This window comes from Dermacentor silvarum, chromosome 2, assembly GCF_013339745.2.
Source record: "Dermacentor silvarum isolate Dsil-2018 chromosome 2, BIME_Dsil_1.4, whole genome shotgun sequence".
Taxonomy (NCBI): Eukaryota; Metazoa; Arthropoda; class Arachnida; order Ixodida; family Ixodidae; genus Dermacentor; species Dermacentor silvarum.
Genome location: NC_051155.1, coordinates 254,724,349 through 254,750,776, shown reverse-complemented (window position 1 = coordinate 254,750,776; position 26,428 = coordinate 254,724,349). Strand labels below are relative to the sequence as shown.

Below are 26,428 nucleotides of genomic sequence, written 5' to 3'. Positions count from 1 at the left end.
AAATTGCTGATGATATTACCATGCTTATCTTTCAGCGCATACATCGTGCTTTGTCCTATGCCAAGCTTTCTTCTTACTGATTTATAGCTGCGTCCATATTTTACGGCTTCCTCAATCTTTCCCACGTTATAATTTCGAATATCCCTTACTTTTTTCTTGTTGATTAGTTTTGACAGTTCAGCGAATTCTATTTGATCTCTTGAGTTGGACATTTTCATCTTCTGCCGTTTCTTTATTAGGTCCTTTGTTTCTTGGGAGAGCTTACCTACTGGTTGCCTTGGTGCCCTACCTTCCACTTCAATTGCTGCTTCTGAGATCAACCTAGTTAAGGTTTCATTCATTACCTCTATGTTGTCTCTATCTTCCTTTTCTAAAGCTGCATATTTGTTTGCAAGCACCAGCCTGAATTGGTCTGCGTTTACCCTTACTGCCTCTAGGTTGGCCTGTTTCCTCTTGACTAATTTCACTCTCTCTCTCTTCAAATTGAGAGAAATCCTAGGCCTCACTAACCTATGGTCACTGCATTTAACCTTACCTAACACTTCTACATCCTGCACTATGCTTGGATCGGCAGAGAGTATGACATCTATTTCATTCCTTGTTTCTCCATTAGGGCTTTTCCAGGTCCACTTCCTGTTGCTGCGCTTCCTGAAGAAGGTATTCATTATTCGGAGCCTATTCCTTTCCGCGAATTCTACTAACATCTCTCCTCTTGCATTCCTAGAATCGATGCCGTAGTTGCCAATTGCTTGCTCACCAACCTGCTTTTTCCCCACTTTTGCATTGAAGTCGCCCATGACTAAAGTATACTGAGTTTGCACCTTTCTCATTGCTAGTTCAACATCTTCATAAAACTGTTCTATTTCTTCATCATCGTGACTGGAGGTTGGGACGTAGGCTTGTTCTACCTTCATTTTGTACCTCCTATTCAGCTTTATTACGACGACTGCTACCCTCTCATTAATGCTGTAGAATTCATCAATGTTGCCCGCTATGTTGTTATGCACTAGAAATCCTACCCCGGATTCTTTCTTATCTGGAAGACCTCTGTAGCAGAGGACGTGGCCGTTAGTCAGCACTGTGTAAGCCTCACGAGTTCTTCTAACCTCACTAAGGCCAATAATATCCCAGGAAATGCCTGATAATTCTTCAAATAGCCCTGCTAAGCTAGCCTCACTCGAGAGGGTGCGCGTGTTGAACGTTGCCAGGTTCAGTTTCCATTGGCGGCCTGTCTTGACCCAGAGATTCTTAGCACCCACTGCCGCGTAGCAGGTCTGACCACCGCCTTGGTCAGGTGCTCCGCAGCCACTGGGAACTGAGGGCCATGGGTTAATTGTCGGAGTCATGAGGGAGGTAGTGGCCGAATACTGCACCATGGGGAGGCCAATTCCTGTTCTGGTGATGGAGTGACTTTGATGAAGCCTAGTGGGCCTTCCTAGTTTGGTTGCACCTGAAGTAGTATAGCCCCACTAGCTCTCGGCAATATCTTTTTTTTCTTGCCGGCGTCAGGCACCATTCCATGCCTGAAAATGTGGTGGACTGGAAATCCTGCAAATTATGGGACCATACAACTGGCCCCAATGTTGCTGCGCAGTTGAAGCTTTCTTTCATAAATGAATTTTACTGCTAACTACAGCTTGAGCTCGACGCATGGAGCACGTTTCTTATACTTGAACACATCAAGGATACGCACTAAACAAAACGCGATAGCATTCAGAGATCCTTGACTGTTTCTCACACTTCCCGGCAACTGCAGCTTATGTAACCGTAATGTTTACCGGGAAACGCTGGCAGTGAACGCTATGCACGAAGGCGCGCTTTCTGGTAGAAACGCGGCCTCTTTCGTGGGTCGGCCTTTTATTGTTTGCACCTTTAATATTTCAGCCTGAGAACATTTAGCATAAAAGGCATGCGCTGTCGGTGTTTTGTTTCGTGATAATTGGTTGTGGACTGTCACTCACAAAATTCCGAAGAATAACTTTGTAAAGAATGCAAGACAAAGTGTGAGCAACTTTCGTGGTAAAATATATTTGGAGGGCCTGCGTGGTTGGGGATGATTCTCTCGGCCGCGGGCGGCAATGCCGACGCGGACGCCGGATATTCTGCGACACGGGGCCCTAAAGGCTATCGCGTTATTACCTCTTTCCTTGGCATGCTTGGGTGCCGAAAACGCGTGACTAGAAGTTTGTGTCTCGAATGCAGCTGCGGCTAAAGTCCCTAAAAAACTTTTTTAGGGACTTTAGCTGCGGCCACAAACGCGTAGTAACAGGGAATGTCATGTCATGTCATGTAACGATAGGGAAGGAAGAATACTTATCCTTTCCGATGCACTCTAGTGGTGTGCAACAAACACTGAAATTCTAGCGCCAATTTTTCCCCTTAGTCTCCTTCGCCTTGTGCCTCGCACAAAAATTCGTTTTAGCTGTACGTCATCTTGTATATGGTTGCTGAGTCTCCTTGCCAAACTAAAGTCCCTAGATATTTTTTTGCTTTCTTAAAAAAAGAGCAGAAAATCTAGGGACTTTATGCCAAACAAGTGTTATAAAAACAGCTATGAATCGTCCTTTTCGGCACACGCTCGACTTTACTTCAAGGCGTGGCGTCCTAAAAATATTTTCAACAATCGTAGCCTTTTGAGTTGACCTACATTCATTCAAACGCTAAATGTTTGCGCATTGCCCTCGCTACTTAGTCTCTTGCTCTGCATATAGCGTCCCCTGCTGCATTTGTTGACAAGTACAGCGGCGTGACCGGGCGGAAGGCCCCGCCGCCGGACATTGTCCAGCACTGACCCAGTGGCCGTCGCCAACAAAGGCGGCCAGGCGGGCCGTGACGCCTATATGTCCACGGTGGCCGGCGACGTTGCTCAGAGATGCTCGGCTACACGAGCGGTCGGTGGCCAGTGATCGTCGCTCATGGAAGGCTGCTGCTGTTGCTGCTGCTTGCGGTCCCTTGCCCGCCCACCGTAGGACAGCCTCGCTTATCCGGTGCGTATCAGTGTGCATGACTACAACGTGCATATCCCATATACCAGCGATATGCAGCTTGGGATCGACGTACGCGAGTGAAAGACACAGGCTTCGTACGAACACTGCACTCACCAACAGACCTCCGTCTCGGACTAACCGTCAACATTACAGGCGGCAGAGTCCTTTGCTTTTCATTAGAGAGCAATTCCTCTCACTGGGTGATTAGCACGTCCTCTACATGCACAGGAAGACGTTTCGGCCGGGAGACCAGCTCAGCGGTTCAAATCCCGCTGCCTAACTTATTTGAGATAAACTTTGTGCGCACGTGCACGCTGACTTTCCAGATGGTTTCCATCATCAGGACTCAGAGGCGCCGAATATCGGTGCGTATCTGTGACACGTGCGCTGTGCGGTACGTGCAGTGTTTTCTTTTTCTTCAACCACCCACCCCCCCAAAAAAGCCACCAAAATGTACGTCACTGCAGAAGGCCAAGACTTCATTTGAAAGAATCACAAAAGCAATAACAAATTTTATGGCACATTTTATATTGAAAAATTGAAGGAAATCGCCATGAAAGTCCATGCAGTTCCATGTTTGTACATAACAAGCAAGTGTTACACATTTGTAAAACGTGAAGCCTGCCAGCTGTGGAAGAAGACGACCGCGCGAGCAGTGTCCTTGTGACCACGTGGCGTGTGCAATCAGGCACGCACTAGGCACACCTTTAGTACGCCGTGGAGCAGCCTCAGGGAAGCGTGCTCGTCACGCACCGCGGAGGCCCGGGTTCGATTGCCACCCATACCAATGGTACCACATTTTCTCTTCAAAGCCACTAATTTACTTTTTCTGTAGGAACCTCCGTGAGAAATGTGACCCCAATCCTTTTACACGTGTTTTTACTCTTTGCCGCGTCGGCCATTTTTCACCACGGCGCAGTTTCGCCAAGGTCACCGCAAGGACACTGTCAACATAGACACCTAAGGCCTTAATAAACTTGTACATGTATAGTCAAATTACTCGTTCAGTTCATCTCATTGCGCACTCGGGATCGCGAATATCTAACCAGACTTTGGCAATATATTTCTCCCACCTATGGTCGCTGCTCAATTTCCCGAGACCAATAAGTCAGCACCACCGGGAATTCGTCAGGCGTGTCCGCGATATCGCGCATTCGCCACTGTCGTTTGTGCTCGCTGTCTGTGTATATATCCTCGGCTGAGGCGGCCCTCTTCATTTTCGGTCATTTACGCTGCATGAAGCGTATACTCATCTGCTCACTTTGAATTGAAGTGAATTCTGGCGTTTTAGCCAGTATAAAATTTTATACCCTATTGGACATTTTATTGCGACCTACCCGGTTCTTGGGCAATTCCCCGGAGTGGGTACATGCCAGTATATCCCAAGGATCTACATCTACATCCCGCCAGCCATTTTGTTTATGTATCGATGCCTCTCTCGTATATATTGTAAATACACCTGTATATGTGACTTCCGGAACGTAAAAAATTGGTGAGAGGTGCGGGGTACCCACGAGAAACAACAACGGAGCTCGAGCCGCACTGGTCGTCACCTCGAACAGGACAACATGACGGATGAAACGCGACCCGAAATGGCGCGGCCCGCATCAGCGCCACAACCCCGACGGTTGTCCTGGCTCAGCCGCGGGATCCAGGAACATTCTGCGGCACCGACCATCTTGACATAGGAGACTGGATCGCCACGTATGAGCGTGTAAATGCCCACAAGCAATGGAATCCGACGATTATGCTGGGTAATTAACACAGTGTTCTGCCTACAAGGCACGACAATGGTGTGGTATGATAAGCATGAGGAACGACTGGGACACGTGCAAGCAGAAGCTGATGGAATGGTTCGTCCGTCCCACCGGGCGGAAATGTGCCGCTAAGAAAGAACTAGCGACCCGCGTCCAAACGTCCAAGGAATCATACGTCTCTTACATCCAGGACGTGCTGGCTCTGTGCCTTAAGGCCGACAGCGATATGCCTGAGTCGGACAAGGTTGGGCACGTACTGAAGGGGATCGCTGACAACAGTGGCGCACCGACGGGGTGGGTTTCGGGTGTTGTAACCCCCCCCCCCCCCCCCCCATGCGTCCAGCCCCACCAGCTCAACGCGTACCTTCAGTGCTCTGCTCACATTGTAATTACAATTGAGGAGGTGGTTTGAGGTCGAATTTTTCTGATTAACAAAAACACTCGATCACTGTCTTGTACTTATTCATTCACTCTTAACTTACCTTGAGTAACACGCTGAAGAAATAAACATCGTCATCATTTTTTGTGTCATTATTATTAGAATTGTTAGGCCTTTTATTTGCTGTTGGATTCCTCTGGCTAAAGTAAGGAAATTGCATATTATGCAAAGTGCTTGCTTCTCCCCCCCCCCCCCCCCTCCCTGGCAGAGATCCTGGGTGCGCTACTGGCTGACGATGCTTTCAACCTGCTCATGTGCAAAAATTGCGGAACAGTACAGGACATCATTAAAGAGTGTCAACGCTTTGAGCAGGCCAAGAGCCGCCACATTCCAACGCCGTTCGCACGTCTGCCGAACACAGCTGCGACATCCTCTTGTGACAGGCTAGGAATGCAGCGACCATCATCATCAGATGACCTGACGCGGATAGTGTGGCGAGAACTTGAAGACATGGCTCCTGCAGCCCTTTTTTTTCCGACCCAGTGAGCCGAACAACTTGCCTGCAGCACCATTTGTGCAGGCAATAATAGACCACGAAGAATTCGCTAATCTTGGAGTTCATTCTGTATGTGCTGTTGTCGCTTCACAGCTGTCTCATGCTCCTTGCCCATCGACTGGTCAGTGGTAGCCTGCACGCTACTGAAATCCAGCCGAGAGGCGAACCGCAGACAATCGGCCAATATGTTTTGCCTGCCAGCGTATCGGTCACGCTGCTCGCCATTGTAATAACCGCACTGTCTCCTCCCCTCGACGACCACCATTCGCCAGTTGTTATCGCCCCAAACAGAGCCAGCGTCCTTACCAGCCGCCATTTGAACCGCAACAGCCAAACAATGACGCTCGTGCCCCTTGGAACAGTTCCTCGTCGTCATTCCGACGTCACCAGCTCGTCGACCTTCATCCCTATCGCCTCAGGCTCGTCGCGCACCGTCCCCGATGTAGCCCCGACGTCCGCCTGCGGAAACCTAAATGATGCAGCCCCCGAAGGTGACGCTGCATTGACGACTCGACCGCAAAACCCTCTGATCACTTTGCCGACCGAACAGAACTTGATGGGCGTTGTAGTCGATGGCGGCAGTGTCCCAGCACTCATTGACACTGGCGCGCACATATCCGTGATGAGTGCCCACTTGCGCCGACGCCTGAACAAAGTCTCACACCCGCTGCATGACGCATCCTCCGCGTCCCGACGGCGGAACGCCTACCGTGCTTGGTATGTGCACTACTCGCATTGTCATCGCGGGGCACCTAACGACTGTTTTGTTTGCCGTTTTGGAACAATGCGCCCTTACGACGTTATACTCGGCTTAGACTTTTTATCGTTCCATTCAACCCTCTTTGACTGCGCGTCTAGCGTCATTCAGCTTGATCTGCCCCACGGCTGCTATATACTCCACCAGTCCCACAACCATGCCCTCCCGAAGATATCCGCCTGTCGCCTCAAGCCACTGCGTACGTCACTCTAATGTCGTTCCCACCTGTTCCTGATGGCGTCTATGTGCTACGTCCCTCCGCTGACATACTGCTTGAAAGGAATGTGGCTGTTCCTCATACCGTGCTCACTGTTACAGGCAATCAGACTTCGCTCCCGCTCCTTAATTTTACCTGCTCGACTCAAATTGTTCCGAGAGGCATGTCCTTTGGCGACGTCTCGCCTGTTAACGATTGCGAGATATCGGCTCTTGAGGCCTAAATTCTGTCGGCCTCTACAGGAGCCTCTGACTCTCATCGACGAACTTAGCAAGATGATCGCACCTGACCTTCCTGCACAAGCTGCTGTCCCTTGGAAACTTACCGCGTCATTTTTGACATTGACAGCCGCCCTTTAGCTTAGATATCGGTGGTCATCCATCGTATTCACACAGGAGGCACCAATCCGATACGCTGAAAGCCGTACCGTGTTTCACATGCTGAACGACAAGTGATCCAACGAGAAGTCCATAAGATGTTCACTAAAGGCGTTATCGAGCCATCTTGCAGTCCGTGGGCGTCCCCTGTTGCCCTTGTCAAGAAGAAGAACGGCAGTTGGCGCTTTTGTGTCGTTTACAGACACCTCAACAAAATCACTCGCAAGGATGTCTACCCCTTGCCGCGTATTGATGACGCTTTAGACTGCTTGCACGAAGCAAAGTACTTCTCGTTCATAGACCTTCGATCAGGCTATTGGCAAATCTCGGTAGATGACATAAACCGTGAGAAAACTGCCTTCGTAACACCTGACAGCCTCTACCAATTCAATGTTATGCCGTTCGGCATTTGTAATGCCCTGGAAACCTTCGAAAGAATGATGGACTCCTTACTTCGCGGCTATAAATGGTCCACATGTCTGTGTTATCTAGACGATGCTATAGTCTCTTCACCAATTACAGAACTGCAGCGCAATAAAACACAGGGACGGCACAAAGAAACGACCAGGACGAGTGCTGAACTTCGCCCTCCCTCGCTCGTTCTGTAATAATGTATACCAACACGCCCAACTCGCAACGTTAATCCTCCTCACCAACTTTGGCAAATCATCTCACGCATCTGTCGGCCATTCTTGCTGTTTTCCGACGCGCCGGCCTGCAGTTGAACTCTTCCAAGTGCCAGTTTGGACGTCGTCAAATTACCGTTCTTGGCAGCGTCAGTGCCGCTGGTGTTCAACTCGACCCTGACAAGATTCGGGCCTGCCCAGAACTTTCCTGTTCCGTCTTCCACCGCAGATGTAACAAGCGTTGTAGGACTGCATGTGCTCGTCTTTCCGTCGTTTCATCGAGAATTTCGCCGAAACCGCTCACCCATATTACCGGCTTACTTAAGAAGGACGTTACTTTCACATGGGGCCTTGTCCGCCCTCGTACACTTGCTAACGGCTCCCCCATTGCTGGCTCATTATGATCCATCTGCCACCACCGAACTTCACAGAGATGCCAGTGGCCATGGAATTGGGGCTGTACTCGTTCAATGGCAGCGTAACGCAGAGCGCGTAATTGCGTACGCCAGCCGCCTCCTGCCACCCGCCGAGAGGAATTTTCAAATTATTGAACGGGAGTCCCTGGCGTTAGTTTGGGCAGTAGCCAAATTACGCCCCTACTTGTCCGGCCGCACATTTTCCACGCCTTGCGCTGGCTCTCGTCACTGCAAGACCTCACTTGACGATCGGGCAGATGGTTGCTACGGCTCCAAGAATATTCATTTGCTGTTTTATACAATTAAGTCAGGCCGCTTCCACAAGAACGCCGACTGTCTCTCCCGTCATGGTGTCGACCGCCCTGAAGATGATGCGCATGACACCGACTCTTGCGTCCTGATCATTTCTGATCTGCGAGACATTCGCACAACAACGGCGCGATGGCTGCTTACGTGTTCGTCTCAATTCTGGACAGCCCACGCTACGCATGTTCGTGCTCCGCGACGACGTTCTCTACCGTCGCAGCTTGCGCCCTGAAGGACCAGCATGTTTACTCGTTGTCCCGCGCCATCTCCGGACCTCAGTTCTTGAGCAGTTGCATGGCGCCCCTACTGCAGGCCGCCTTTGCGTTTCGCGTATACCTACACTCTTAGTCAAGTCGCGCATAACGTCCTGCACATATGCGGTATATTTTCGTTCCAGCGCAAAGTACTACATATAAACGGACTTTCAAGCAATATTATGCGTGACAATAGCTGCGGCGACAGGCCAGGCCCGTTATATGCGGCCGCGAGCTGACGAAACGTTTATATGCAGCCCTGCAAATTTGGCGCGCAAAAAGCGCGCTGAAGCGTTGAGACAGTGTTACAAAGCAAAAGCTTGTGGGCAATGCATGAGGGAGAAAGAAAAAAGTCGCAGTTTCGCCCGAAAGGCGAAGCGTCAATTGCGATAGCAAATTAGTAGAGTTGTACATAGTAAGGATATTAGTTTTATCGGCTGTATAAACTTGGACACATTCGCATATAACTGAATTAACAAGCATGTTGTCACCGCGCACAAGCAAACATGGATAGATCACGCTCGATGACCGCAGACAACCGCTGTCAAAACGCTGGCTTGAGCAAGCGCGGCAGCAGCAGAGAGCGAAGGTTCGTGCGGTCTCTCCAACGGAAACTGAGCGGCGAAAGCACTGCACATGCAAAGGTAGGAGCTGTGTGCAGATCACTTTCAAGATACGGTGCGCGCACCGCTCACAGCAGCGCAAAGTACAAGTGCGCAGTTGCTGGCAGAGTAGAAGCCGCACCCCCTCCCTCCCGCGCTGCCTTCCCACTTTCCTCCTTTCGCGCGCGAGATTGAATCGCCAGATCCCCTTGCGCCGGGTCGGTAAATGCGCAGTTGGTTCCGGAGCACAACGGCGCCCCCTCCCTCGCTACGACCTTTCGCGCGACGGAGACGTCGCGTATGCTCTCCGCCGTGCGTTAGCTCTCCCTATGCTGTATGTGTGTCTCTCGCACATATACAGCATACGGCGCGCGGCGATGATTTTATCGCCCTTGGACTTTATACAGAACCTCACGGCGACGCCAGAAATCCGCTTGGAGTGTCCATATAATTGCTCTTGCAATGATGTTTGTTGGTTCAACAAACGTAGATGTGCCGGCAAAATCCCGTCCACTTATTCGACGTCTCAGAATAGCGGAGCCATATTACCGTTATACCGTCGAGGCAACGCAACAGAGCAACCTTGAAGCAAGCGCACTTAAATGTAGTTACAGGTGCATGTTAGCGGCGGATCAATTGTAACTGAACCACAGAACACCGACAGAACCTTGTGAGCGAGGTTGAAAGTTTCTGAGACAAAGCCGAGTTCCCGGTTAAACAGCGACTGCAGCGAACAATCCGCAGCATAGCGAATAAAGACAAAACATTCACCAACATTCGCCTGGCGAAGCAGATTTTCTTTTCGCACATATCCCATGCTCCGTAATCTTATCCCGTGTAGCCTTTCCGCCCACATGACAGTTGTTGAAAGCGGTATTCGTATGCTGCTACTCATTTATATACATCTTTATTATCACCAACCACCTAAGCATCGGTAAGAGTTACGCAAACTATATGTATACCACGCACGATCGCCGACGGTGATCGATCGACATAAAACGACAGCCTCGGAAGCAAAAATGTATCTACAAATAGCTATGCGAGTCCTCTGCTCCAGCGTATAGTGATGTGGTGTAGTGGTTAGCGTGTTTGGTTCTAACGCGATGTACCCGGGTTCGATTCCCAGTGTTTCCATGTTTGTGTAATGTGCGTTTCCATGCTTGTGTGCTGTGTGTTATCAATTTCCTATGATGTGGTTCTATGCTATGTATACGAAACAGCACGCAATACCACTCTGAGCGGCACCTGTCTATAATTATAAAACTTATTGTATTCATAAAATAACCCATTGGGCCGCATAATATTTGAGCCGCCTAGTAAGCAGGACAGATTTGATCTGAAATACCGCATAAAAATTTGGGGTTATGCATGCCGTCTTCGAAGCGGCCCTGCTCTGGGCCGTCTAAATGCGGGCCGCATATGCAGTAGGCCATTTCCAGTGAGCCACTTATAAGCGTCGAAATTTTGATCTACTTTCCTCGTTATATGCGTTGTTTTAAGCCGGTATTGACTACGACGCCGCTTTTACTGGCCAGGCCTGTACCGCTCTGTGCACCGATACGTTGCAGCCTGTGTGCTCTGTCAGCGCCGCAAAAAATCTGCTGCCCGCTGGACGCCTTCACCCCATCGATGTGCCCTGAGAAACATTCTTTCGCATCGGTTCTCGATCTCCTCATCCTTTTTCCGACCTCAAAATCTGGCAATAAGTGGGTCGTTGTCGCGACCCGGTATGCGATCACGCGAGCTTTGCGCACAAGCTGTGCGACGGAGGTAGCGGATTTTCTTTTACATGACGGCGCACCCCGGCACACTGATCGGGCCGCACCTTCTTGTCCCGCGTTGTTGAAGACCGCTCCTGTTCTGCCGAGCACAAGCTTTCCACCGCCCGAAGATAAACGGACTCACGGAGCAACTCAATCGCGCGTTGACAGAAATGCTGTTTATATGTACGTTTCTGGCAGCCACAGTGATTTGGTCAGCACGTTACCCTTCGTGATCTTCGCCTATAATTCGTCCCGTCACGAGACCGTTGGTATTTCACCCTTTTACCTTCTGTTCGGCCGCCACCCTACTTTGCCCTTTGACACACTGCTTCATTCCTCGACGAACAATCCCACTGAATATGTTCAAGAAGTATTCGCCCGGGCTCACGCGGCGCGCCAGATTATTAGCTCCCGGCTCACCGAGTCTCAGGTCGCGCAGAAGATCCGTTACGAGACGCTCGATATCTTCCTGGCTCCGTTGTCCTCTTATGGACGCCATGGTGCAGCATCAGTCTCGCCAGCCGTCTTGTTTATGTGTCGTTGCCTCTCTTGTATATATTGTAAATATACAGCTTTAAATGTGACTTCCGCGACGTAACGTGTATATATATATATATATATATATATATATATATATATATATATATATATATATATCATCGGATCACATCAGATCGCCTTGTCACATTGGCCGCACGGAGGGCGCATCGTCTATTACACCAATTTCCTCTTTGACTCATTCAAACCGCCCTTCAGTGCTTTCCCCTCACCAGCGCGCCGATTCTTGTTGACATGGTATCATCAATCGCCTTAGCGGTGTTTCATCTCCACCCAATGCCAGGCTACGGCAACAGCTCAAACTATTCAAGTTCGAAGACGACGTGCTCTAACGTTACATTTTTCACCCGGAAGGCCATCGATGGGTTCCCGTTGTACCGCGCTCTCTTCGCGTTGAAGTTTTGCAGGCCTCACACGATGACCCTACTCGAACAGTTCGAGATACCGAACTGCGAAGCTTAATTGCCGTTCGCATGATTACGCATGCAAGCCGGTGACGACCGGCGCAAAGCTCCTCCCTTATCTCGGTATACAGAAGCTAGCATCGTTACAGGCTGCGCGGTTCCGTGTTTTGATAGCAGTTCCGACTTTGCGATTAGCCAGCCGAGAGTGAAAGGGGCTCCGTCCCATTTGTCAGACTAAACGCCGCACGCGTGTCACATAAGGGACGAGTTTTGCGCTGGTCCTCAGTGCCTTCCATGCGTCATCATGTGAACGGCAATTAAACTTCGCAGTTAGATATCTCAAAACACGGATGCGCTAGAAGAATTATGCCAAGTGGAACTCTGTAGAAACACGACTGCCTCTAATTTTTCAATACAAACGTACCTGCTTACTGCAGCCAGTGAAAAGTTAATTATTCAATTTTTGTTTATTGCACGGCGAACAGCGATAATTGTCATCTCACTTTGTGTCCCCCTTGCCACATAACCCTACTATAGAGGTGGTCTTCACGTACGTCGTAGCGCCTAATTAAAAAAATAAAAAAGCTCTCAACTTAACTTTGATCATCCTGAGTCTATATATATATATATATATATATATATATATATATATATATATATATATTGTAAGGCAGCAGCACAGCTGTTGTCTCGTCGCCTTTATTTGGCTGAGCCACGCGCCGAACGAAGACGACGCGCACAGTGATGATGATTATGTACAGGTGACGAAGATGAAGGATTAATATTTTGCTCACACTAATTACCCCCTCGCGCGAAAGCGGCCAACCTGGCCGCTGGTTATAGCGGTGCGGTACGTCGTTGGAAGGGCTTTAGGCGCGAAACGTGGACAATTTCTGTGCCACGGTAGCGGCCATCGGAAGGCGTGACAACGGGAGTGACGCGGTAGTTCACTGGCGAAGTTTGCTCTACAACAGTGTAGGGCCCTATAAAACGCCACTGAAACTTTTTGCACAGGCCAGGAACACGAGTGGGTGTCCACAATAACACTTCATCGCCGGGGCTGAACTGAACGACGCGGTGAAATGCATCGTAGCGAGTCTTCCTATCCTGTTGACTTGCCTCGGTGTTGAGGCGGGCGCGATGGCGACACGCGGCAAGGCGAGATATTAACTGCTCACTCAATGACGCCGACGATTTCACGGGGGCATCAAAAAAAAAAAAAAAAAAGAGACGTCGAGGAGAGAGGTCGGACGACGCCCGTAAACTAGAAAGAATGGTGAGTAGCCAGTAGTGCGCTGTGCAGCGGTGTTGTAGGCAAAAGTCACGAATGGCAGGATGGTATCCCAGTTGGTGTGGTCAGCGTTGATGTACATGGAGATCATGTCAGAGAGAGTTCGATGGAAGCGCTCTGTGAGGCCATTAGTCTGAGGATGGTAGCTGGTAGTCGTCTTATGGATGGTGTTGCATGTGCGGAGGACGTCCTCGAGTAGCTTCGACAGAAACGCCTTGCCACGGTCACTAAAAAGAACGCGTGGCGCTCCATGTCGTAGAAAGATGGCTTCCAGGAAGAAAGTCGCAATCTCCTCCGCGGATCCTGAAGGTAGCGCAGCTGTTTCGGCGTACCTGGTCAAGTGGTCAACTGCAGTGACGACCCATCTCTTGCCGCTAGCTGATAATGGCAGCGGTCCGTAGAGGTCAATCCCGATGACTGCGAATGGAGCGTCAGGACAGGGAAGAGGTTGCAGCAGTCCAGCCGGAGGTGAAGTGGGCCGTTTGCGGTGCTGATAGAGCGAGCAAGACGCGACGTATTTCGCTACGCAGGTGGCAAGTCCAGGCCAGGAAAAACGACTGCGGATGCGTTCATAGGTCTTGTGAAAGCCGAGATGTCCAGCCGTGGGATCATCATGAAATGTCTTCAATATCTGTTCCCTGAGTGATCGAGGAGCGACAGGAACCCAACGCTGTCCTTCGGGATGGAAGACATACCGGTAGAGGATTGATTTTTCACACTTGAAGTTCTGTAACTGGCGACGGGCTCGCGCGTTAGGAGGACGAGATGAGCCGTGAAGGCGTTCCATAATTGAGTGGCAGTAAGCGTCGTCGCGTTGGTGGGACGCGAACGTCTCAGGGTGGAAAGAAGGAAGACCGTTGAGAGCGGCGAGTGAAAGAACTGCAGAGCACGCGTTTACAGGCTCGGTGACGGATGGAGGCTGGCCGGGAACGTCGGACTGCGGTGGTAACGGACAGCGGCTGAGAGCATCTGCATCGTTGTGTTTCTTGCCGGATTTGTACGTGACGTCGAAGTCATATTCTTGCAGACGAAGTATCCAGCGACCTAAACGGCCAGATAAATTCTTTAACGTCGACAACCAGCATAAAGCATGGTGGTCGGTCACGACCGTAAAGTGACGGCCGTGTAAATACGGTCGGAATTTTTGGATGGCCCAAACAACGGCGAGGCACTCCTGCTCAGTGATTGTATAATTTTTCTCGGCCGATGTTAGCGTCCGACTTGCGTATGCGACCACGCGTTCCTCAAAACGTTGTCGTTGCAAAAGAACAGCGCCGATTCCATGGCCGCTGGCATCAGTATGGAGTATATAGAGTGGGAGCGGACTCATCGAAATGACAAAGCACTGGCTCAGACGTGAGGGCACGCTTTAAAGTGTCAAAAGCCGCTTGGCACTCGTCTGACCATACGTATGGAGTTCCTGAAGGGAGGAGTCGGTGAAGCGGAGCCGCGATGGTAGCAAAGTCACGTATGAAGCGCCGGAAGTAAGAAGCCAGGCCAAGAAAGCTGCGAAGTTCTTGGAGCGTTGGGGCCTCGGAAAGCGTAGGACGGCGGTAATCTTTTCGGGGTCAGGCCGAATGCCGTCTTTGCTTACGAGGTGGCCCAGTACTTTAATAGTCTTGCTGGCAAAGTGGCACTTTTTGGTATTCAGCTGAAGACCAGCAGCAGAGAGACACGTCAGAACTTCATCGAGGCGCTGCAAGTGGAGTTGGAAGGTTGAAGAAAATATGACTATGTCGTCAAGGTAGCACAAACAAGACTTCCACTTAAGGCCCCGCAGAACAGTGTCCATCATTCGTTCGAAGGTTGCTGGTGCATTGCAGAGGCCAAAAGGCATGACGTTAAATTCGTATAGTCCATCTGGTGTTGCAAAGGCAGTTTTTTCCTTGTCGGCCTCATGCATCGGAATTTGCCAATAACCCGAGCGTAAGTCAAGACTGGAAAAGTATTCCGCGCCTTGCAATGAATCTAAGGCGTCGTCAATGCGAGGCAAAGGATATACGTCTTTTCGGGTTATTTTGTTCAAGGCACGGTAATCAACACAAAATCGCACTGAGCCATCTTTCTTGCGCACCAAAACGACGGGTGACGACCAAGGGCTGGCGGAGGGGCGGATGATATTTCGCTCGAGCATGTCGGCAACGTGCTTGTCGATTATCTCGCGTTCGGCGGAAGAAACGCGATATGGTCGACGGCGGACAATAGAACTTCCATCGACGTGTATGCGATGAGTTGCCGCTGAAGTCTGTCCCAAGAGAGGTGAGTGTACGTCGAAGGAAGATTTATGTTTCGACAACAAGGCCAGTAGTTGATGTGCTTGCTGCGGAGTCAGATCCGTACTGATTGCGCTGGCGAGAGCAGTAGCAGGAGCAGCAGCTGTAGGTGGGCGTGGTTCTGCAGTACCAGTACTCGAAGCCATCACCGAGACAGGCTGTGTGTCCACACCGCAAACCACGACAGCACCTTTGGGAAGCAAAATCGGCTCATTTGTGACGTTGAGTACTGTGAGAAGGGCCGTGCCCTTGATGAATCGAACGAGACTCGACGCTAGTGCAATTCCTTTGGAGAGGCAACGGGCTGATGGGGTGACTAGAACATCGCCATTGTCAATTACGTCGGAAGCAATCACAAGAAGTTGCTCGTCGCCAGGTGGGACCACACAATCGGCTACGGTTCGCAGACGGTGGCGGGACTGAGGCCCCTTGTCGGTGTCATCGGTCTCGCGCATGTGGACAGGGCGCTGTCGGCAAGAGATGAAAGCGGCAGCGGCAGAAAGAAAGTCCCAACCAAGAATGAGCATATAAGCGCAGGAAGGCAGCACTGCGAACGGAATATGGTGGCGAATCCCATCAATAAAAACTCGAACGGTACACTGTGCCGATGGCCGTATCGTAAGGTTATTCGCGCTACGTAAAGGAGTGCAATGGTAAGGTGTAGTGACCTTGCGTAGACGAGAGCACAAATCGGCATGAATAATAGAAATAGCGGCTCCCGTATCAACTAATGCTCGAACAGGCACACCTTCAGCATACACTAATAAGAAATTGGCCGGGCTCTCAGGAGATGTTGTTTGTCCGAGCGATGCAGCTTCCCCTCCAAAAACTGCACCATCTAGTTTTCCGAGTGGTAGTCGATATGGGTGACTGGCTGGAGAGGCGATGTTGAGCGTCGGAGAGGGGAAGGAGAGCGGCGGCGTCCTGGACGGTAGTTTCGAGGAGCGTCGGATGGAGCGGGTGGGGAGAAGGAACGTGTTGAAGGGCGGCGCTGGCATTGGCTCGGAAAGGACACCAGATCCCTCTCGTAAGCATCGTAGCCGCGGCGTTCGTCCTGCTGGCGCTTTCGACAAAACCGCGAGATGTGGCCTCGAATGCCACAATAATAACAGATTGGTCGGGAGGAGCGGCAGGGGGCGTGAAATGCAGGTACAGGTGCACGTGGTGTAAAGGCTGCGATGTCGTTCTGAGGAACCGGAAGGGCACGCTGAGCGACGGAAGGCTGCATGGCAGCAACTTGGGCGTACGTGAGTGGCGAATTTGGTGGTGTCGGAGGGTCAGGGCGTACAGCGGAAACCAAGGAAGACAGCTCGTCCTTGATGATGTCTCGTAGCCCAGTGGACGTAGAGTGAGCTGGAGGAGCAGCAGAGCACGACAGGCCTTGTGCTTGAAGCTCTTCGCGGATCAGAGCCCGAATCAACGTGCGCAAATCGGCATCCGAAGAAGATCGCGTGTCACAGACGTCTGGCTGTAACCGGATGGCTTGTAGGGTATCCAGATGCTGGCAGGTCGCGATGACATCGTCTACGGTGGTGGGGTTTTTAACTGCTAGTGCGTTAAACGCAACGTGTCCAATGCCTTTTAAAATGTGTCGAACGCGATCGGTCTCGCTCATTGCCGAGTCGACGCGGCGGCAAAGGGAAAGGACGTCTTCAATGCAAAGGCTGTATTTCATCCACGGCACGCATTTATATTCGCACACAGATTTGCCATTTAATTAGCTCTTCCCCCCATTTTCACTCAGTTTGGTTTTGGTGCCATTTGTTGTTATGCCAAGTAAGCGGGCTAAAATTGCGCCGCTCGTAATACCTACTCATACAACTCCGGAGCACTCGCATGCGTAATTTATTGCAAAGGCCGCAATTAACCCACATATTTTGAACTTTTCCTACAATGTACCCATAACATACGTGTACCTTAATTTCACCAAATAGAATCAAGGTGCCATGTTTATTTCACTGAGGACTTCAGTGATAACTACGAACACCGTACAACGCATTCCAAAAAATAAAAATAAAAAAATACGAGGGTTCAGTAATTATTTGCAACGCTTCTGATTAGGCCAGGAACGTAAATGTTTCGCCACACATTACACTTAACATGCCATTCATATTAACCGAATTTGAACTCGCTGTCTTTTACAGTTGTCTTATGACTCTGGTAGACATTGTGGATAACCACAGTATTACAATCTGGAACTCGTGAATAAGTAGCTTGCTGCAAAGTCTGTCATTAGCCTACACAAAATAAACAAATTCTTCACTCGCGACCACGTAGGATGGGACGTTGACACTATTCAACACTAGAACGCCTTCGCAGACTGCGTGACAATGCCCACAGAAACAGTTCTGTTTTGTGTGTGTGTGTGTGTGTGATTCTTTTTCTTTCCCTTTTTCCCCTTTTTTGTACTTACTTTTTCTCTCTCTCTCCTGTCGAATCCCTTTACCCCTCCCCCGGTACAGGGTAGCCAACCGGAGCTAATGTCTGGTTAACCTCCCTGTCTTTCCTTTACATTTTTTCTCTCTCTCTCTTTACTCGCGACATGCTTCCTGCTTCAATTTAAATGTAAACAACGTGCCTCGCATAGTTCATCGAGGAGACCGCGAATACAAACTGCACGCCTCATATATAAAACATATTATAAGGAATATTATAACATATATATTAGGAATACTCGTATTAGGAAAAAATCCAGTATTCAGTAATTATTTTTAAAGCGACATAATTAATCCACACACTTGAAACTTCCGGTACACATACGTCACCTATAGGATGGCCCCCATTTCTTCTAAACATAAAATCGCTGCCGTTTATGGGTTTCCCAGGGAATCGGGGAAACTTGGCAAGTGTTTCATGTAACCCCTTTAACAGGCCAATAATGAGGGTTTAGCAATTTTCATTCAACCCCTAAATAACATACAAGCCTCGAAATGGGCCTGCATAGCGCTCCTGACTTGTAATATAAACCTCTGGAGTTATCTAGCTTTTATTTTTCAGGAAAACCATGAGCGCAATTGTAGCCGCACTAATCGCTTCGCCTGTAAAAACTACAAATAATCTCTCCCAGGTAAGTTCATTAGCAGAGTAGTGAAACGTGTCGATATGAAAAAAAATGTCACAGTTTCGCCCTAAGGGCGAAGCAATGAATGCGATAGCAACACAGCAATGTCATACGAAGTAAGGTGAGCGGCTTTGGTAGCAATATGAATTGTAGTAAACATGAGCTGATTAAGTAAGCAGGTGTGCTGCGGCGTAAGTAGACCGACATGAAGAGAGACTCGATGACCACGAGAAGGCGCGTGTGAAACGGTGGTGTTGATGAGAAGCGCTTCCCGTGGGCAGCGCGCGTGCGAAGGGACACACCTGTAGCGCTGCACTGCCGATCCGGGCAGCATTGCATGTGTAGCGTGCGTTGGAAAATGTGGCCCGACTATTACTAACTGTGGTGTGAGCGCGCACAAACAAACATGAATAGATCGCACTGAATGACTGCAGCCAACGACTGTCAAAACGCTGGCAGCGAGCGCATACGCCGCGCAGCGGGCGAAGGTACGTGCGGTCTATCGCTTCAACGGAAACTGAGCGGCGAATGCACAGCGCATAAAGGTCAGAGCCGTGTGGAGATAAGAGACGGTGCGAGCGAGCGACGAGCGCGGTTGTTGGCAGAGTAGAAATGCGCCCCCCCCCCCCCCCCCCGCTCCCTCCGGCGCTCGCTTCCCGCTTCCTTGCTTGCGCGTGGAAGATTGAGTGCGTTCGCTCTCCGTGACAGCGTGCGGGCTTCCGCTCGGGCATACGGCGCGCGGCGAAGATTTTATCTATACGGAACCTCACGGCGACGACGACGCCGACGGCAGAAATCCGGTGGAAGTGTCTATATAATTGCTATCGCAATAAAAGAAAAGCTGACATAAATTATGGCTAAAACCCGCTGGATGCCTTGCCTTCGCTAAGTAGTGGCGGCTCCATTTTTCAATTCCCTCGGCGGCGTGGTGTACACGCTTCCGCTGGTGAGACAACCTTTCGAGAGTCGCAGCCGCTACCGTCTTCTCGCCTTGAAGGCATTCGTCATAGAGTGCACCTCGGACTGTCCGATGCCATGGGCACGGCCGCTGGATAAAAAAAAAAAAAAAAAAGGTGCGGCCTGCCGCGTCGGGCGCGCTGCTATGGGACCGAACGTGACGGCCGTAGTTGCATTGTCGGCCGCTTGGCTGGGCCGAACGGCGCTAGCTGAGGGGGATGGAACGCTTCGGCTTGCACGCGCGACGGCGTTCCAAACGCGTTCCTGACGCATTTGCTATGCCGATGCCAGACAACAGACCCCGGCGTGTGGCGTCGCGGCGGATCACACCGTTTTCGATGCACGCGGCAGGCCGCACCTTTTTTTAAAGACGATAGTCTTTCTTGGGGAACTTTAACGCTGGAAATTTGGTCTGTCTGTCTGTCTGTCACCCGATTCAGCCACCCGGCCAAAGTTGGACCACTTGCTTACCGCCCACACTACTTAAACTGGTACGGCTGTTCATACTTGTGAACGTTATCGATCACAAAGTAAATATTACGCATATCTGAGGCGCAACATCACTAGGTAAGTATTAGGAGGTGTGTTCCTTTAATAGAAAATACATAGATACGTAACTCTAAAGACCCTAGTTTCTTAAGCTGCGCTGAAAATGCCATGCTATGCACGCCGAGGAACGACGTTCCCCGACTGCGCGCCGACGAGCGCCCTCTGCCATGGAGGAAGGAAGCCCTCTGCACAAGCTCATGTTTCCCGATGTATTGCCAGATGGCGTCCATGTCTCACGCAGCGCCTCCTCAATTTTATCAATGCCAGCCAGATGCGGCCGATTCAACATAAAGGAAGCGCTGTCTGAGGCAGGGCAAAACATAAATGGCCGCTTGATGAAATAATGCGGTAAAATGAAATCTGTTCAAACAAACCTTCATGCCAGGACGGAAATGGTACGAGAACAGCATCACGGGTGACCGCGGATCAGACCAGCACTCATGTAGTACGGCCGGCAGAAGACTATCGTCTTTCGACGACATTTGCCGCGAAGCACGCAGATACGCGGCAAATTTTTTATCCAGCGGCCGTGCCATGGGACCGCGGGGATTCATTTCCGATACTATTGATTTCTTGGTCGAGTGGCCAATCTCGGGAAGACCCGCCCTGGTGGCGTTGCGCTGCTATAGACACGAGGTCGCAAGATCAAATCCCGGCCATGGCGGCCGCATTTCGATAGAGGCGATGTGCAAAAATGCCCGTGTACTGTGCATCGGGTGCACGTTAAAAAAAACCCAGGTGGTCAAAATTAATCTGGAGTCCCCACACTATGGCGTGCCTCATATAATAAGATCGTGAATTTGGCACGTAGAACCCAAAGATTCAATTCAATCCCGGGAATATCAGGGCGCGTCTTCCTGCGAACCAATGAAGAGCAAGATTTATGCAGACAACCTGTAGACATTTGGAGTATGCGTAGCACTTAAATACGCCCGTGATGCGGCGTGCAGGCCTGGAGCGGGTGCTGCTCCGGCGGGGCGGCAATCTGACGGGTCTGCTGGCGCTGCTGGCACCGCTGGCCGCGCTGCCGCTGATCGCCGGCACGGCGCTGCCGCTCAGCATGGCGCCCCTGCTGGCGCCCGCAATGAGCACGGTGCTGGGACGACGCCGGCGGCGCGACCTGCTCGCCACATTCATCGGGAACAACGTGAGTGGCAACGCACAATGCTAAAGTAGAAAGAAGTGTGTATACGAACCAATTCTTATTAGTCACAGAACAAGAAGCTAAAAAACGATACCATAGGGGAAATTATCTGCAGACGCACAACTTCACGGTTATCTTCGGTTTATCTGCCCAACAACAGTTTTAACAGCGAAGCTGTTAAGCCAGCCGTAATTTGTGTTTCGTATCATGAAACTATCATCATCAGCAATGAAGAAAGAAATAAAAGAAAGTAAACTTTCTTATCGAGGCGGGATTTGAACCCGCGTAGTAATAGTAGTATATATAGAACAACTTTATTGAAGAAAAAGTTGTCGCAGTTTCACCTGAAAGGCGAAGCATCAATTGCGATAGCAAATTTGTAGAGAGCTATACGGAGTAATGACAGTAGCTTTATCAGCTGTATAAATTTCGACATGCAGCAGCACCGGCAACACGCAGAACTGTTGTCGACGCCGTCGGCGTTTTGCCCGCGTTCGCACAGAATGCGTGCGGCGTTGGTGACTGCTGCCGGAGCCTCTGATATAAATAGGCACTTGGTGCCGCAGCTAAACGTCGCCTCTCTTCCCTCCCCCTCCCCCCCACGGCCTTTCGTGCGTCAGAAGAAGGCGCGTTTGCTCTACATATATGGTGATGGTAAAGGAGGAAAGAGACGCCTACTTCTGCAGCCCTTAAGGGAGCACGGCACAGAACGCGCGTTTGTTCTCCGCCGTGCGTTCATTCCCCGTGAAAGCGCGCGTCCCTCGCGCCCTTTCACTCGCACGTACAGCGTTCGGCGGCGCGCGGCGACGATTTCATCTCCATTGACGTCATACGGAACCTCAAGGCGACGGCGACGGCGACGCCGACGGCAGAAATCTGCTTTGGAGTGTCCATATAATTGCTATCGCAATAATAAAGCGCTCAATGGGTGGAGCCCCTAGGCAAGGGCCCCACTGGCTATCGCCCGCCCTCTTGCTTGTCGGATGATGGCCCTTTGGGCCTCTTCCTACCCACGGTCCGAAGGCGAGCGTGGTAACCACTAGGCTATACAGCCACGTACTTGCAGAACATGCATTTATGCGAACCATATGATTGCGTTCGAGCGTCGTCGTCTTCGTCCACAGCTGGAGCGTTCGCACGCGCTCGTGCCAATGCTCTGCGAGGTGAAGAAGAGGTTTTGCGTGCTATGCTCGGGAGAGAGATAAAGAAAATGAGAACGAGAGAGAGAGAGAGAGAGAGAGAGAAACGCATTCACGGAGCGGGTCTGCCGGAACGCGTTGTCGGCATTGCAACGCGGTGTCGGTGTTGCAAGCTGCGCTATGCAACGCGCAGTGACGGCCGTAAGTCCGAGACGCGCGAAAAGGAATCATCATCATCACGAGTAATAAGATGAAAAGTTTGCGCGCACTTCAGGAAAATGCTGGGCTACGATCGCCCAGCTTCGCTGTTTCAAGCGTTGCGCGGCCAAGTGCAAGGTTAAGCATTTTTTTTAAGGGGTGCAGTAAATTCTCGCGACACAGTCTCCTCATATACGTAAGTACATATACGTGGCCATAGCGCCAATCTTTCCTTTCTCAAAACGAACCACTAAGTAGGGGCATTCACCGCACATTTGCGAAGTCGCGGCCCTCATCATTAGCAGTGTTTCCGTCGTTGACACGTTGCCCAAAACGAATGTCATGGGGTCAGGAAGTGAGACGCGCAAGAAAAGGAATTCGGTACGCGTGCAACTCTGTGTTATACGAGCACGCAGTCTATTTTGTGGTGTTATGATCAATATTGTCACGTAGTAGTGACGGTAAAGAAAACAGTCGTAAAACTGTGAATGACGAAACTGGTTGTTTATTGGGCGAACCTGTGCCCACGAAGGCAAGCTACACTCAAAGCACAACGATAGCGGCGAACACAGTCGGCGATCGTCGAAAATCTGATCAGCGGCAAAACGCGTCGGCTTTTATACCTGAGTCATCGAAGGCTCCAGAATAATCCCTGGTACGCGCGTGTCTTCCAGAAAGTTCTAGACGATTCGCGTCGCTCATACAATCAGATAACATAAGCGTCGGTGAAAACAGGCAACGGAAAGAAGCATCGATAACGTTCTAGAAACTTCCGATACAGGCGCATCCTGCGCCGAGCGATAATGTTTAACATTTGTTAGCCGGTGGAAAGCGGCCATCGGCGAAAGATAAACATGTATACGTGTCAATACCCTCCCCTTAAAAAGCATCGCCCCGATGCTACAAACAAACGCGAAAGCGAAAACAAAACGACGCGTAATAAAGAAAGAAAATAACAAAGTAACAAAGTACCTATAAGCTCGTCAGCGGGCGTAGAAAGGCTTAAGACGCACCACGTGGATGACTTAAGGTCGTGCCCGGCGCCGCTGTGATTGCGAAATGCCGTCTGGCACGACCTCATAGTCCAGTGCGCCAATACGTCGGATTATCTTATATGGTCCGAAATAGCGATGCAACAGTTTCTCGCTAAGTCCTCGTCGGCGTATCGGAGTCCAGACCCAAACACGGTCGCCGGGCTGGTACTCGACGTAGCGTCGTCGTAGATTGTAGTGTCGGCTGTCGGTCCTCTGCTGGTTCTTGATGCGCAGGCGGGCGAGCTGTCGATCTTCTTCGGCACGCTGCAAATAAGTGGCAACGTCGAGATTTTCTTCGTCAGCGACGTCTGGTAGCATGGCGTCAAGCGTCGTTGTCGGGTTCCTTCCGTAGACCAGGTTGAACGGCGCCATGTGCGTCGTTTCTTGCACGGCCGTGTTGTATGCGAAGGTCACGTACGGAAGGATGGCATCCCACGTCTTGTGTTCGACGTCGACGTACAGTCAACCACAAAAGTTTGCGGACCACGCGAGCGCGTGGCCAAGAGCCTCTTCGCGACACTTCCGCTACGTCACCAGCGATCGACAGCAGCGCTACGTTGAAGACGCATCCCTGCTTAAATCTATGGCCTGTCTATTTTCGCACTGTGCGCAAATATTTTCTACCTATCTCTTTCAACGTGACGCGCTCTTTGTTAGCCAGGGCTACTTGCTTATATTTTGAGAGCAGAATATCAGTACAAGTAATCAGACAGCGTATTCTTCGGCTGTTATCAGTTCTATTTTCGCGTAGCCACGCTGTTTTTTTTTTCGTGAGTGCGTGAGTGAGCGGTGAGGCAGCCATGGGACACAGATGCTTAGTCAGTAGGCAGAATTTTTCCGTTCCTCCCCCATCGCTAAGTGACAGTAGTGGCCGGGATTCTTTTTTGATTCTTTTTATGCAAGCATTGAAGCTGGCGGATTTCAGAATAATTAGATAATGAGTTATACGCTAATTAATTTTTTTTACTGAAACTCGCACAAAACAGCACATTTCTTCGTCTTCTTTCTTGGAATGTAATAGTGAGCGTCTTGAAATGATGCCATGCGCATTTGACGCATTTGCAGACAGTGCATCATAACTCGTGTCTGAAGGGGATGAATTTATTCACAAGACATTTACAGAAGTGTCATGAAACATAGGTCTCTCAATGATCTAGTAGGAAGTGAAATGTCCGCCGTTTTCTAGCACCTTATTGATGCGTGTGGGCATCGACTCGTACAAAGATTCAGTAATCTCCGGTCGACCGCGCAGGCTTTCCCATTCTTGTGCGATCGCTTGCCACAGCGTATCGGCCGTGCGGCCGCGGTTGGCTCGTGTGGACAGCCGTTTCTTCAACATGCCCCAGACATTTTCTATGGGATTCAAGTCGGCGCCACATGGAGGCCACTCAAGCTGGCAAACAGCATGTTCTTCTAGCAATGACTGGACGATACGTGCCTTATGGATCGGGCTGCGGTCGTGTTGAAAAAAATAGCAGCCGTCGCTGAAGGGACCGTCGAGCGCATACGGAACGAGGTGTCTAGTGATGACGTCGCAGTACCGTGACGCAGTGAAGGGCCCTTCCAGACGCACAAGGGGACCAAGGCCATCTTTGCTGATTGCTCCCCACACGCTCACGGAACACCGTCCACTGGATAGAACACTCTGTGTGTAATTAGGCAGATATCTGCAAGAAATAGCATACAATTGGGTTCCAGCGGCGCGTCTAAAAATGTTGTGATTCCTCTTGCGTATGAACTTTATAATGCTGTTATAGAGTTGCAATAGAAAACGTGCAAACATCATTAGATAGTACTGAAAGACCCACTGGCAGCTTTTAATTAGCTTCAGAGTAAGTAGTACTATGAAACAATCGTTAATGTTTTCAACATAATACCACTACAGAAAAAATCTCGTAATGTCCAAAAGCTCATTTTACGTGAAACATGTTGTGATGCAGAATTAGCTTCGTGAATTAACTGCCAATACACTGTAAACACACCTGCAGTTTAGTGGACGCCAAACCCGCTTCCGTTGGTCCCAGCGCGTGGAAAAAGTTCACTCGTCGCTAAAGATGACATCGCCCCATTTCTCTGTTGTCCAATCTTTCATTGCTGTAGCGAACATGAGTCGTTCTTGTAGCTGGCTGTCTGAGAGGCAGGGCTTCTGTGCTGCTACGAAAGACTGCAGGCCAAGCTCACTCAGCCTTCTTCTTACAGTCTCAGACGATACCGTGAGCGAGAGCGCTTCTCGGATATCCTCTGCACTTTGAAAAGGATCAGCCACGATGGCGGCCCTAATCAGGCGGTCCTCTTCCTCAGTCGTGGCCCTTGGACGCCCACTGCGCTCCATATCTGTGAATCTGTCATCGTCGCGGAAAGCTTGAATAATCCTATTCACGGCAGTCCGGCTCCTGTTGGTTCGGCGGCAGATTTCGCGCTGAGGTATTCCCTCTATAAATAAACGCACAATGTGCCTTCTTTCGTCAAGTGGAACACGCAGCGGCATCTTTCCAAATAGGCAATCACCACGTGGCCTGAAGCAAGTCTACTACGTTTTCAGCGACTGATGCGAAGATGCGCCTATGTGTGAAAGAAAATTTTCTATGCATCCGCTTTTTCTTTATTTTTGATGACAGTGAAACACCTCCCTACCCTTTCTCTCAAGACGCAGAAGCAGCACACTCATTGGACCAAGATGCTGCCAACCAAAGTGCGCCAGTAAACGTCGCGTAAAAAAATCGTCGCAGCGCTTCGTGAAACTATGCTTATCTACCCACTGGCACACCAGTCGACAAAGGTTGCAGTGATTGCTCCGATACTGCTATCAAGCCGACATGTGGC

General features: G+C 50.3%; 1 protein-coding gene across 1 annotated transcript in view; it reads left to right on the top strand.

Moving 5' to 3' along the window:
• Positions 1 to 2,582: 2,582 nt before the first annotated feature.
• The window catches only part of LOC119440799 (uncharacterized), a 49,951-nt gene continuing 26,105 nt past the window's right edge, over positions 2,583 to 26,428 (top strand). The window contains exons 1-2 of the mRNA XM_049662634.1: positions 2,583 to 2,987; positions 21,041 to 21,237. Coding sequence (XP_049518591.1) covers positions 2,873 to 2,987; positions 21,041 to 21,237 — 312 coding nt within the window. The 5' untranslated portion in view covers positions 2,583 to 2,872. The remainder of the gene's footprint in view (positions 2,988 to 21,040; positions 21,238 to 26,428) is intronic.